This window comes from Sphaerodactylus townsendi, linkage group LG10 (assembly GCF_021028975.2).
Source record: "Sphaerodactylus townsendi isolate TG3544 linkage group LG10, MPM_Stown_v2.3, whole genome shotgun sequence".
NCBI classification, from domain to species: domain Eukaryota; kingdom Metazoa; phylum Chordata; class Lepidosauria; order Squamata; family Sphaerodactylidae; genus Sphaerodactylus; species Sphaerodactylus townsendi.
In genome coordinates, this window is record NC_059434.1 from 30,515,131 (window position 1) to 30,528,221 (window position 13,091).

At 41.7% G+C, this 13,091-nt stretch overlaps 1 protein-coding gene across 35 annotated transcripts in view; it reads left to right on the plus strand.

Annotated features, from left to right (window-relative positions):
* SORBS2 (sorbin and SH3 domain containing 2) overlaps nt 1-13,091 on the plus strand; it is a 289,570-nt gene that overhangs the window by 227,967 nt on the left and 48,512 nt on the right. For 30 of the 35 annotated variants that reach the window (XM_048509745.1, XM_048509754.1, XM_048509766.1 and 27 more), the window contains 2 exons: nt 7,533-7,599; nt 12,588-12,632. In XM_048509745.1, the coding sequence (XP_048365702.1) occupies nt 7,533-7,599; nt 12,588-12,632 (112 nt within the window). Of the gene's footprint in view, nt 1-44; nt 157-7,532; nt 7,600-12,587; nt 12,633-13,091 lie in introns of those variants that run through there. The other 5 variants (XM_048509750.1, XM_048509771.1, XM_048509776.1 and 2 more) reach the window with 3 other exon arrangements.

Below are 13,091 nucleotides of genomic sequence, written 5' to 3' on the forward strand. Positions count from 1 at the left end.
GCAACCCCTTCTGGCTGGTCCCGGTGGCAGCAGTCACAGCTGCAGCTAGTATAGGGAAGCAAATTGTTTGCCGGCCTTCTCAGCTGAAGTAGGAGTTGATGCGCGAGCGGAATGAAGCGACGAGGAGCCAGGATGAAAGCGGCACAGTCTTTGCAGGTGAAATCTTGGGGAGGGGCAAGAGCAGGCCAGCTGCGGATTTGCTTTGACTGCCAACAACAACATATGGGGCTGTATAATGCAAGCAAAGGTTCAGTGGAGTGAAAATGCAGCATGGAAGTTAAATTTCATGGAGAAAAAGCAAATGGGAAAGTTTTCTGGCTACGTGCTAAGACCTGGAACTTTTTTTTAATCAAAGAAAGGGGGAAGTGCCATCATAGTTTGCAGCCCTGTATTGAGATTCTAAAATGAATGGGGCATTTCAAGGTTTTTTTCTGATGTCTGAGTCTTAATGTGACAATCTCATTTAAAACAGGCAGATCTTGTGTTTCATTACAGAAATTACTGCGTGCAGCTTTTAAAAAGAACTGGTGGGTTAAGAACACAGGGTAGGATATTAGTTGTATAAGGGTATAAAGTGAAATCCTTCTGACTGTCTTTCATCAGTTTGTTAGAAAGCAAGCTATGTATTTAAATCTTAGATTTGCTATGAACTTCCTCCCCATTTTACAACTGGACTTAGAAGGGTGTAACTCTTCTAAGAATAGTATTGCTATCCCAAGTCTCCTAATTCTATAAATGTATTTGTTCGCATGTGTTTGTGAGAGTCACGTGTATGTGGCTGCAGAGTCGAAACAGATAAGTTGTGAGACTTATAGTGTAGCAGATTGCCTTTGTTAGGCTGCTTCTGGAGTTGTCTTTTTAAAAGTTAGAATGTACAGGTGTGGTTCAAGATGCATGAACAATTAATATCGAAACAGTACAAGTATATTTTCAGAAATGATGTTGGCAATTCTGTTTACATCTTATATGTCTGTGTTTACTTGTAAGTTTAGATGGCTTATTGCTACTATTTTTGTTGCTTTCAAGGTTAATATAGAGAAATGGAACATTGGAATGGGCACCTTGTGGGATGACTGATCAGATAAATAAATACATAACTAATAGTACACTGAACAATATGGGTTGATCTCAACACAACTAAAGTTAACATTATGTAACTTCTATGGAACCCTGTGAATCAGACCAACTTCATTCTCAGTGCTTTCAGTGGAATTCAGTGGAATAAACTAAACAATAAATTGGTCACAACTAAGTTCACCCTTCATTTATGATATGCCACTTCAAAAAATTTTTTTAGCAGGGTACAGAAAATAAAATTTATGTTCTGATCTATGTAGTTCATATGTTCACTGTACAAATATAGAAAATTCATAATTCTTAAGTGTCATACATAATTATGTTTTTAAGACTCTGTTCCTCACATTCATGAAACTATTGCTCAGTAATGATTCGCATTCTAGAAGGAGGTCCCTGATGAAGAGAAAAGCAGGTTATGAACATAGCAAATAAATTCACACATTTTGGTGCTTTCTCAGGGAAATATATGCTCTTGTTAACATTCCTGCAGTGAATATAAATGTGCACAGTCCTATCTTTGGAAAGTAAAATTGTAAACTGCCTTCCATAATTGACAGTACGAATTAATTTTCGAAGTATAAGAGTTGATCTTCGCTTCTGTCTCTTCCTGATTGATATTCAGTATATGCTGCCTCATCCTGCCTATTAGTGAGAGACATCAACAGAAGGTGCTAACTACAACTCCTGGACCTGCTGTAACTGAGTAATTGAGAAAAGGGTCATCAGCATATGGATGATGCCATATGCCAGGTTGTCTGATGATCCTTTCCAGCAGCTGTATATAGTTTTTAAAAAGCCTGTAAAAGAGTAAGCATTTAATGATGTGAATATCAAGCCCATCTCCCATGTGGAAGAACACTGATGGATGAAATCCATTAAACTCTTTTAGATGTCATACAAATATTTGCTGTTGGAGAGGGCAAAGGAGATACAAACCTTTCAAAAGCAGTTAAGATTCTTGGGACTGCTGTGTTTAAAGTGTATTTTAGCTCCTACTAGAGATTGTTTATGACATCACTGATGATGTGGTTTTGTTTATGACATCACTGTGTGTATATCATCACTGTGTATTTCAACTCCTAGTGGAGAGTGTTTATGACATCACTGATGACAAGGACCACTCCCCACTTCCTGTGCTGTAATGTGCTTTGGGAGCACTTTTATTTGGGAGCACTTTTATTTGTTCTTTCCAGGGTGAGCACATCTACACATGAGTGTGCATGTACCCTTCCATAATTATTGAACACAAGTCAGGGTTTTTTTCCAACGGTAACGCTGTAGTGGTTGTTCTGGGTTGTTCTGGGTTGTTTGCAGGTAAAACATTAGGAGCTAAAACCGCCAGATCACAGCAATACAGCCTGGAAAAACCAATTGGTTCCAGCCTTTGACAATATAGTAATGTTGCACCTTTTAAAATGTTCTTTTGTTTTCTGGATGCTAGTCATTTGAAACACATCACCCGTGTTTTAAAAGGGTAAAATGAAAGTTGAACACACTTTTTTCCTCCAGGAAGACTCCTCCTGAGCTTTTCTGTTTTGTCCAAACAGTTGGTGAATTATTGGTGCAAGACAGATATGGTGTTGTTACCATCCCTAGGGTGCTGTTTTCTGCCCATGCAGAAACAGCCTGAGCGAAGTTTTTCAAAAGCGGCGTCTTCCCGCTGGTGGCGTGCGAAGCACACCGGCATGAGGGTGCTGCTTTTGGCCCCTCCGGTGTTTCAGTTCACCTACCTCTCCTCTCTGCTCAGCTCTGGACAGCTGGAGAGAAATGCCCATGCTGCACTTTGACCCCGGAGGCCAGTCATCATGGGCGTGTATCATCCAGAGCTGCGCAGAAGGAAGGTAGTGAATAGAATGACTTAAGCGGCTCCATACGGAGCTGCCTCTGTGGGTCGCAGGAGCCTTCGCGCTGCCTACATGACACCGTGCGAACGGTCTCGTGCGTCCACCAGCATTAATTTTGCCATCTAGTATTCAGGCTGAAAACATCTGATTCAAACCCTGACAGTCTCCTGTATGAAAACAGTCCCATGCAAGGAACATGCCATTCATTACATACTGTGATCTCATACACACCGATATTTTGCTGCATATATATCTGAAATGGAAAAGATTTTCCATATAGGAGCTTGCAGTGGTTGGAGTAACCCGCTGTGAAGAGATTCAGGTGCCTTGTAAGAAATATATAGCAAGGTTCCAAGTTACTGTGTAAACAAAATGCGAGGAACCCCGCTCGAAACAGTAAAAATATTGACAAACAGTGAGTCATCAGAGATGGAATTATTAATGAATTTTATAATATAGCTAACTGGATGATGTGGATCATAAGATTTCTGCCTCCACTCACAGTTTTAAGCATTACCTGATATAAGCATTACCTGTTTCCCTGCCAGTTAAGTTTTTAAAAAGATGTTAAACTGATTTCCCTCTACATTGTTTTCATTAGAGCAAAGAGCCACTTACAACTATGTTCTGCTTAGAAGCTGGGCTGGTATTCTCTCAGGTTTCCAGCATTTGGCAAAAGGATTTCAAAACATACCTTACATTGTAGCCACTGCTGACTGGGTAATGGCGTTTCATTTTTCTTCTTTTAAATGCATTAGCTTTCAAAGTGAATAAAAATGCTGGCTTTCACTGGCTTGCAGTATCAATACAAAAGTATCTTATCGAGGATGAATCACAAAATTGCTATGTAGCTGTTGAGGGGTTATGTCTTTGACTGCACGAGCCAATATAATTGTTTCAAGGTCAACCTCTGATTATTACAATGACAAAGAAACCTTTCATTTATGTGTGAATAACTTAATCGGTCCATCCGGATTTGTGTGCCCTAAGAAGTGGAATACTGGCCTCTCTTCTGTTTTTGAAATGGGGTTTTTACCCTGTGAAAATTAGACCCTGCTTTCACAAAGCATTGTGTGATTATGGATTGTTGCAAAAGACAAGTAGAAATGTAGGGCAAAGAGGAAGAATGTCCTGTGAGAATGCTAGATACCTCCATTACCTATTTCCTAATAGATCATTAATCTGTCACATTTAATTTTGCATATCATCTTTTGGCTTACTGATGTTATACCTGTAGCAATGGTGTTAATTTTTTAAACAGAGGAATATATGTTTATTAATTGAAATATATTTAATTGTAATAGTGGAAGACAGTAGAATTCAGTGGAACTGTTGAACTTTTGAGCTGATTAATCTAAATGAGGAGCATTTTACCCTTTCCATTTTGTTTATTCCAAAACTAGTGCCAAATCATTCCCAGAAAAATTTGGTCCCTACAGAGATCAAAGAATGTAGATCATACTCCCAAGATGTGTTTTATTATTTTTCACAGAATTATGTTCCTGGGAAGGGTGTGATGTTTGGGCCCAGAAAAAAATGCAGGATCTAGCATACCCGAACATCTCTGTGAAGAGTACTGTCTATTACAGTCTTTTATTTTTTATGACCCCCCCCCCCATACACAAATGAAACAGAGCCTAATAGCCATGTACAGTGACCAAGCAAGGGGCTACATAAACCCTGATGGCAGCCTGTCCTTAATACCTGTTCAAACACATTCCCAAAAAATAGATACATAGCTACAGAAAATGGCACTGAAAAGAATGAAAATTGTGTACCACCTCAAACATCAGAAACCCACTTTTTGGATAACTGTATCAAAGCAACATCCCTTGTCTCCTGAAATACTGCCACGCACATGTGTCTCCATTCATATGCACATAGGCTTCTCTATAGTAGACATTTCTACTCCAAGGAATTTTTTTTCATTATTGATCATCTTCCTGTTGTTATAATTCTTCTCCTCTTCCCTACCTCCCAAGAAAACAGTTCTCATAATTCTTCCCCATTATTGAAAAAGAAAGGCCTGTGAAGGCTAAGGCCGTTTCCGCACGGGCAAATCATGGTGGCCTGGAGACGGTAAAAACACCGTCTCCAGGCCGCCATTGCTTGCGAGAGCGCAGCTGCGCAGCAGCTCGCCCTCAGCGCCGCCGGCTGACCTGAAGCGGCGTTTCTGGCTTCCCAGTGCTCTTTTGGGAAAGGGCTTGCGCCGGCATGCTGCGGCGAGCGGCAGCGGCTTCATGCGCCTCCCCACCGGCACTCACCTTGTCCCCGGCGGGCCTCCAGTAACGTCGCCCGAGCCTGAGGACCTACCCTGCGCCCGCTCAAGCAGGCGTGCAGGAGCAGAAGTAATCCCCAGGCTTTCGGCGGCATAGCACAAGGGCCGAATAAATCTTGACACAGCTCAGCGGCGCCCGGCTGCCATCTTCCAAGACCGTCCGTGTGGCAGACGGTCCCAGCGATCTTCGAACCGGTAGCGAAGCGCCGACCAACCTCGCTGCGTCTTGGAAGCGGCCTAAGAACAATACATCATAGGAACTTTTTTTGCGCATCTGTTTGTTTGTTTGTTTGTTTGTTTGTTTGTTTGTTTGTTTGTTTGTTTGTTTGTTTTTTGCGCTTCCATCCCACGAATCCCCCAGAGGGCTTGGGGGCTTGAGATTTAATAATATTGGTAATGATGTTTTGGGAAAGTTGGGATCTGCAATCCAGAAAGGAAGGGGAAAGCAAAAAGATGATGATAGATGAAGAGGCAGATGGAAAGAGAGAATGGGGAAAAGATGAAAAGAGGGAAAGTAGGAGAAAAAGATGAAAAGAAAAAGGGGTGGCTGAAAAGAAAGGAGAGAAATGAAAAGAGAGAAAGGAGAGAAATGAAAAGAGAGAAAGGAGAAAAAGGTGAAAAAAGAATGAAAGCTGTAAAGAGAAAAAGAAGAGATAGATGAAAAGAGAATAGCAGAGAAAGATTAACAGAAGGAAAGGTGTGAGCTTGAATACTTTTAAGCTTTTATTGCAACATCTGCATGGTAATCTGCCATGTAGCACTAAAAATTCACCCCAATATTTATTTGTTTGTGTCATTTGTAGCCCACCTTTGGTACACAGATGTGTGTGGTTATGTGAAAGAAAACCGCTCTGCCTATGTACAGTATTTGCAGTCCCCTTTCCATGCCTCGTCTTCCTCTTAAAGGACCCAGCTGGACTAGGACCATTGTTCCTGAATTCTCTTGCAAGGACCCTTCTACTGTCAGGAAGTGCTGAGAGAAAGCCATTTGGATCCCTCACTTAGGACAGAGACCTGATTGTTGGAAAGGGGTTTGGTGGACTGGAGATGGTGGGGGGAGAGAAGCATGCCAGGGGATGACTTAAGATCTGTATTTGTGAAACACTTTGAAGATCTTAGGGTGATGAATGGGGGGAGGGGCAGGCAGCAAATCCAGGGCAGTCCAAAAGGTGACTTTCCTGACACAAGGCACACTCCTCCTGCAAGTCTCACTGCTGTCGGAGGCAGAGGCTGTGACAGCGCAAACTGTGACTGCTTTCTGCAAGGGTCAGATGCAGAGGTGGAGCTGCAATGGGAACATCTGGAGTGGCTCGCCCCGGGTGCCGCCATTGCAATCATATGTCAGGGGCGGGAGGGGGCGGGTGGGAAGTTCATGTCCCAGGTGCAGTTTCTCTTCCCTTTGTCACTGGTCAGATGACCTGGTGAAGGAGAAACCACAAGGTCTTCCCCCTAAATACCATCTTCCCCTCCTCACCATTTCAGGCCCTGAGTCTGGCCCACCCCTTAAGCTGATCAGGAAGCAGTCCTGCCTGGATGTGGTGCAGAGTGATTTTTGATCCCAACTTCTCCTTCCAGCGGTGTGCTACGCTCTGCTGTGCATCCAGCGGGACGCACCTCTGCTTTGGGGCACCTCTGCCTGAGTTGGTGGAGGTGTGGAGCAGCAGAGTTCTTGGTGGCCCACAGCAGCAGCAAGCAGGACATGCAGGAATATGAGGTGCAGCATTTGGGTTTACCAGAAAGCTTTGCTGCTGCCTGAAGATGTCCCAGGAGGCAAGTCCCTACTGCTTCCCACTTTTGTGTTGGCCGGCTGAGTTGCTGGCTGCTGCCTGGGTGCCCACTTGCTCACTTGCCCACATACCTACCTTCTTGCAGGCTCCAGAGGAAAAGGGAGGGGTTGGGCAGCCAAATGCACCCTTCACATGATCCATGTGAATGGCATCTGGGGCTTATGCCCTTGCAAAGAAGCAAACTGCTGGAAAATGGGTCCTACTACTGGTAGTGAAAGTTAATTTTCTTTTCTGACCATAATCTGAGCCGACCTATTCAAAACTTTTGACGTTTTACGAAAAGTGCCATTACCATTATTAAGTTATTTTTCAGTCATTGTTTTCCTTAATCCTAAAATTATTACAGTCTTGTAAAAGAGTTCTAGCATCATGATTTAATGCAGTTGTTCACGTATTTGTGTGCTGATATGCAACAAAACATATGGTGCTTCAAAAATGTTCCAGATGGTTGTATTCTTAACCTCCATTATAAATTAATTCAGTCCAATATATTGCTTCATTTTAATTTTCCAACTAATTTTTGTCTAAAACTTCATTCTTTTATAGACAGTCGACAGGCCGAAGGATTGGTATAAGACAATGTTCAAGCAAATCCACATGGTTCACAAGCCAGGTATGTGACATTTCCTACTATATTTTCGTACATCTTCGTGTCTTGCTGTCAGCTAATACATTTTCTCAGATGATCACTTGATAATCACATACCTGTGTCCAGCAGGCCCTTCTTATGAAACATTTTCCCCTGGGAGGAAATGGCTAATGAACATGGATATTTTCACCTTCTGAAAAATGTAGAGGGGGATAGCAATGAGTGAAATTTCCTTGCTACATTTTCACGCATCTTGGTGTCTTGCTGTCAGCTAATAAATTTTCTCAGGTGACCACTTGACAAATTACATACCTGTGTCCAGCAGACCCTTCTTATGATAAATTTTCCCATGGGAAGAAATAAGTAATTGACGGGAATATTTTTTCTTTACTTTCCAAAGAATATAGCGGAAATGGCAATGAGTAGTAAAAGACTTTGTCTTCATCCATAGGAATTAGCAGGGTTTTTCCACATTTTACCAGAATGGAAGCATGCATACAGGGAGATAACCAACCACGTGTATTGGGTAGTGCATCCTATTTAGGATGTTCCCGATAAGTATGATTGTCATATTGTGTGAACCCAGGTAACCTGCAGATTTTTCAGGTTAATACAACATAGCAGTCATGTTTGAATGGAGAATTATGGACCTAATACACACTCCTGATGGCTTCCAGTTGCTGTAATCAGTAGAAAAGCCTGCTGTTTTCTGTTTTGAATATGTGCACATACACATGTGCATGGGCTCTTGTTCCATACAGCTTTGGTTTATCCCCTGATTTCCTCAGGCATTTTTTTGCCTTTAGTTTTCACTTTGTTTGCCCCCACAACTTTTTTTCCCAGTTCTTTTGAGACCACTTTTACCCTGATATATTCTGGAAACTGGTTTTGAATTGACTTTTTCCTGTCTGTAAAGTTTGCATTGGTTTTATTTGTCTCACTGTCAAAGACCTAGCCAGACCTTTGGGGTAGTAGCAATGCCAAGTCCTCGGTTCTGAACCAGTAGTACACAAAGCAAAACATATTTTTTATTTAAAAGAAAAGTTGCAAAATAATAGCTTAAAATGTATGGTGAATACATAATCATATGGAGTGTTTCCAGATACATCATAAACAATAAAGCACAATTACTTACTGAAGGAAATAACGGTTCGAGAATATAATAGAAGTCCTCAGTGCATAGGCAAAGTTCTTCAAGCAAAGTAGAGGTGAAAAGACCAAAGGTCTAATGAGATTAATTTTTGGCAAAAGATGGCCACACCAAATAATTACTAATTAACCAGTCAGTCATCAAGTTAGTAAGACCTCTCTGGAAGATAAGCAGGTTACCCCGCCCATTTGCAACTTTCAGTTAGGGCTTTAGTTGACTGGCTGGATCCAGCTAAAAATAATTGGAGATGATTTCAATCTCATAACAAGGAATCTGACCTTGGCGGTGGTGCAGCCTATCTCTATCTACGAACACCTGTTCTAAGCTATGTGAAAAACAAGAGAGACAAAACCAAGATTTTTCTGTAAGTTTTTCCGGCAATCAAAATGGAGTCTCTTTGGACATAGCCATACATAAAAGCAAAATGTTTATTCTCTTCACTTTCACCTACCTCCATCCTACTTTTCAGTGCTTGAGCAGTCATCACTGCTAAACCAGTTTCTCTCCCTTCTCCCAAAGAAGAATGATATACTTTTAATGGCTCTAAAATATAAATATATCAGTGTAGTGTTATAGGTTCTCTGAATTCCCAATTTTCTTTTTGGAAAAAGTCACATTATGAGCCCTTTTCCTCATGGAGAAGGTATATGTGAGGGAGTTAGAAATTTATTCTTTTTTTTTCTTTTAACAAAAGCCGGGAATTCAGAGAATTGCCTTTAGTACAACGCTACAACAATGTAGCAATGTTAGGACTATTTTTAAAAATAAAGGGGTGCTCTGACACCACTGATAATTACGCCAATGACAACAGCACTCTCCCTTGAAATTCGGATCATTTAAGCCATGTAGAGAAGAGGGTCCTGAAGAGATATTGCTGCACAAATACTGTATTCACAGATGACCCAATACTTCTGAATGATGTCAGCAGGAATTGTTTGTTTATTACATTGCATCTTATCTTTCCTTCGATGAACTGAAGGTGCTGTATAAAGGGTTGAGTCCATTGTATACACACTATAGCCTTTTGAGATACACTGTTTCCCCGAAAATAAGACCTATCCCGAAAATGAGCCGTAGCATGATTTTTCAGGATTTTTGGAGGATGCTTGAAATATAAACCCTCCAAAAATAAGCCCTAGTTACAGATCCCCTGGCGCAACTGACCTTGTCACATGGGGGGCGCAAAATCATGCTAAAAAATAAGACATCCCTTGAAAATAAGCCCTAATGCATTTTTGGAGCAAAAATTGTTTTATTTTCAGGGAAACATGGTATGTTAGACAGAAGGATAATGGGCTCACCATGACCTAGAGAGTTTCATGGTTCCAACTCAGGGATTTGGGTCTGATTTAAGCAATCTTTTAGTGCTACCCTACACAAAATTACTCTAATCCAGTGGTTCTCAACCTGTGGGTCGCGACCCCTTTGGGGCTCAAACGGCCCTTTCACAGGGGTCACCTAAGACTCTTTGCATCAGTGTTCTACATCTGTAAAATGGATTAAATGTTATGGTTGGGAGTCACCACAACATGAGGAACTGTATTAAAGGGTTGCCGCATTAGGAAGGTTGAGAACTACTGCTCTAGTCTAAACCTACTGATTTTCAGTGGTAGACTGAAGTAAGTGTAGGAGACTGCATTGTAATAGTTCCAGCTATATATATATGAATATGCTATGTCCAACATATCTTATATCATGGTGGCTGCATTCCTGATAATATTGTAGCTAAAACAAATGAACAGACAGATTATCTGCCCTGAATTCAGTCCTTTAGGGAAAGGTTCTTTCATTGCTTCGCCACAAATCATGGTGCACTCATGGGGAATTTCACTGTCTTTTCTCCAGTCTTTCTTCAACCAGCTTTGCTGTAAAATTTGGGAAATTTTTCAGTAAAATGACTGATGTGTAGATGGGACAATTCAGATTTTTCTGCCTATGTGATTAGCCATTTTCCCTTAATCTATCTCCACAGCCATTTCCTCCTCCCACCACTGAGGTTTTTAAAAAAGAAAACAGCACTAGAATAGTGTTATAGTAATATACTGTTGTAACACCAGGTGTAACAGGTTCTCTGAATGCTCATCTGTCATTTTTTAAAAGTATCTAACCCAATTGTTTCCACATATATAAGGAAATGGGCATATCTTTGCAACCAAATGGGCTACCTTTTTAAAAAAAAATGACAGCTGGGAATTCAGAGAACCTGCTGTACCTATATTTATCACTGTACATCATTATAATGATATTTTAGTTTTGATTTATTTGTTTTAAATGCAGAAGTCCTGGTGGCTTAGAATACAGGGATTAATCATTGCTGCCTTTCCTCGGGCGGCGTGAAGCCGTCCCTGACAACCTCGCTCATTGAGCGAGGTTTTAAAAAAACTGCATCTTCCCTGTAGCACGATGCAAACTGCACCGCAGGGAAGCCACCCCTTTTCCCATTGCTCACACTCACCTGCCTCTCCAGCTTCGCTGTGGAGGACTGCAGGGACCTGCCTACACTGTCCTCTGACTTCCAGGGGTTGGAGGGCAGCGTGGGCGGGTTCCTGCAGCCCTCCACAGCGACGCTGGTGAGGCAGGTGAGTGGGGGAGGGCGACCGAGACCTCTCTAGCTAGGGAGAGCTCTCTAGCCACACCATTTATGCCGGTGGAGAAGTGCGGCCACCGCCGTGTGGAAAGGCCCCTAGAGTCTGTGTCAGAAAGTAGGAAAGTTTACTTTTAGTCAAGATCGTGAAGACAGTTCCATGTTTACCATGGTAAACCAATGGTAGTTTTTGTCAGATGCAAACTAAGCTGAGGAGGAGTAGTTTGGATTTATATCCCCCCTTTCTCTCCTATAGGAGACTCAAAGGGGCTTACAATCTCCTTGCCCTTCCCCCCCCAACAAACACCCTATGAGGTAGGTGGGGCTGAGAGAGCTCCGAGAAGCTGTGACTAGCCGAAGGTCACCCAGCTGGCGTATGTGGGAGTGCATAGGCTAATCTGAATTCCCCAGGTAAGCCTCCACAGCTCAGGCGGCAGAGCTGGGAATCAAACCCGGTTCCTCCAGATTAGATACATAAACTCTTAATCTCCTATGCCACTGCTGCTCCTCATAGTGTTAAGGTCATAGTTCAAGGGTAGAATATCTGGTTTACATTTATACGACCTTAGGCTTGATTTTAATTCTGACATCTCTTATAGCAGAATTATTACAACCCCTTTGCTCTGCAGACTGCTGCCAGTTGGAGCTATAAGTGCAGTACTGCCAGGATTAGTTGGTTAATTGGTTAGAACTCACTATAGCCAAATGTAAGCCCTTTTATCCTATTGAGTTCAATGAGAGAAGGAAGGAGCGTAGGAAGCAGGAGTATACTCTTTAAATCTTTCTCTCTACCTGGAAATCAAGGTAAGCGTTTAAAAAAGTGTTTTGATTTGGCTTGTGGATTACACCTCACACACTGATGCAGCATCTTCTCTGCTTGTGCCTCAGGATTGACTCATGCTTACTTGCAGTTTGACGTTGCATGAGATGAATACCATTTGTGTTCCTGCTCATGTGGGTGTCTTCATCCACACATTCTTAGAGTGGTGTGGAGGGAAAACTGCAGGTAGTTGGTTCTTTCCTGCTGCAAGAATGTGTGAATTGGACATATGTCAAAGGCTTAAAAGAAAATTGAATATGAATTGCCACCCAGAATCGGATGATTGGAAAATATGGCCATGGTATGTTGAATAGACGCCAAAAATAAAAATGTGCACTTAAGGGGGAGAGTTGGCTCTCTGCTAATTTTTTGTTTTGTTTTTGCAAATGCAAAGCTGCCTTGCTGTGATAAAAGTGACAGGTATTGCACTACTATAACGTTTATATTTCTTTTTGTAGATGACGACACAGACATGTATAATGCTACATATGCATATAATACTGGTAGGAATGATTCCTTCCCTTCACAAGAGTCTTTGCTTTTCAGTGTCAGCAAGTAATAATGGTCTTTAACCCCGTAGGCTGCCTCTTATTGTGTAACAACTGCTTTGCCATTGTCTTGTTGAATCATCATGTCATCTGCATTTTTGGTATTCACCTAACACTGATTTTAGTTTTTACAAAAATGACCTTGAAATAAACTTTCAGGTGATTTCCTTCAGTGCACTGAATTGATTTTGCACTGATTGCAACAAATTCTGGCCTAGGAGGGCAGAGAGTTTTGTGATCCAAAGTAAAGTGTTAAATCACCACCTGTAACATATTTAAATATACTATAATCTGTATGTAGTGGAGATGAGCTAGGGAGCAGGAACAGCTGGGTACAATATTGTATTGTCTACACGAGACAAGCAAAGCTGTGTACTTATAGGAGACAGAGATATAACTGGGAACCAATGCATT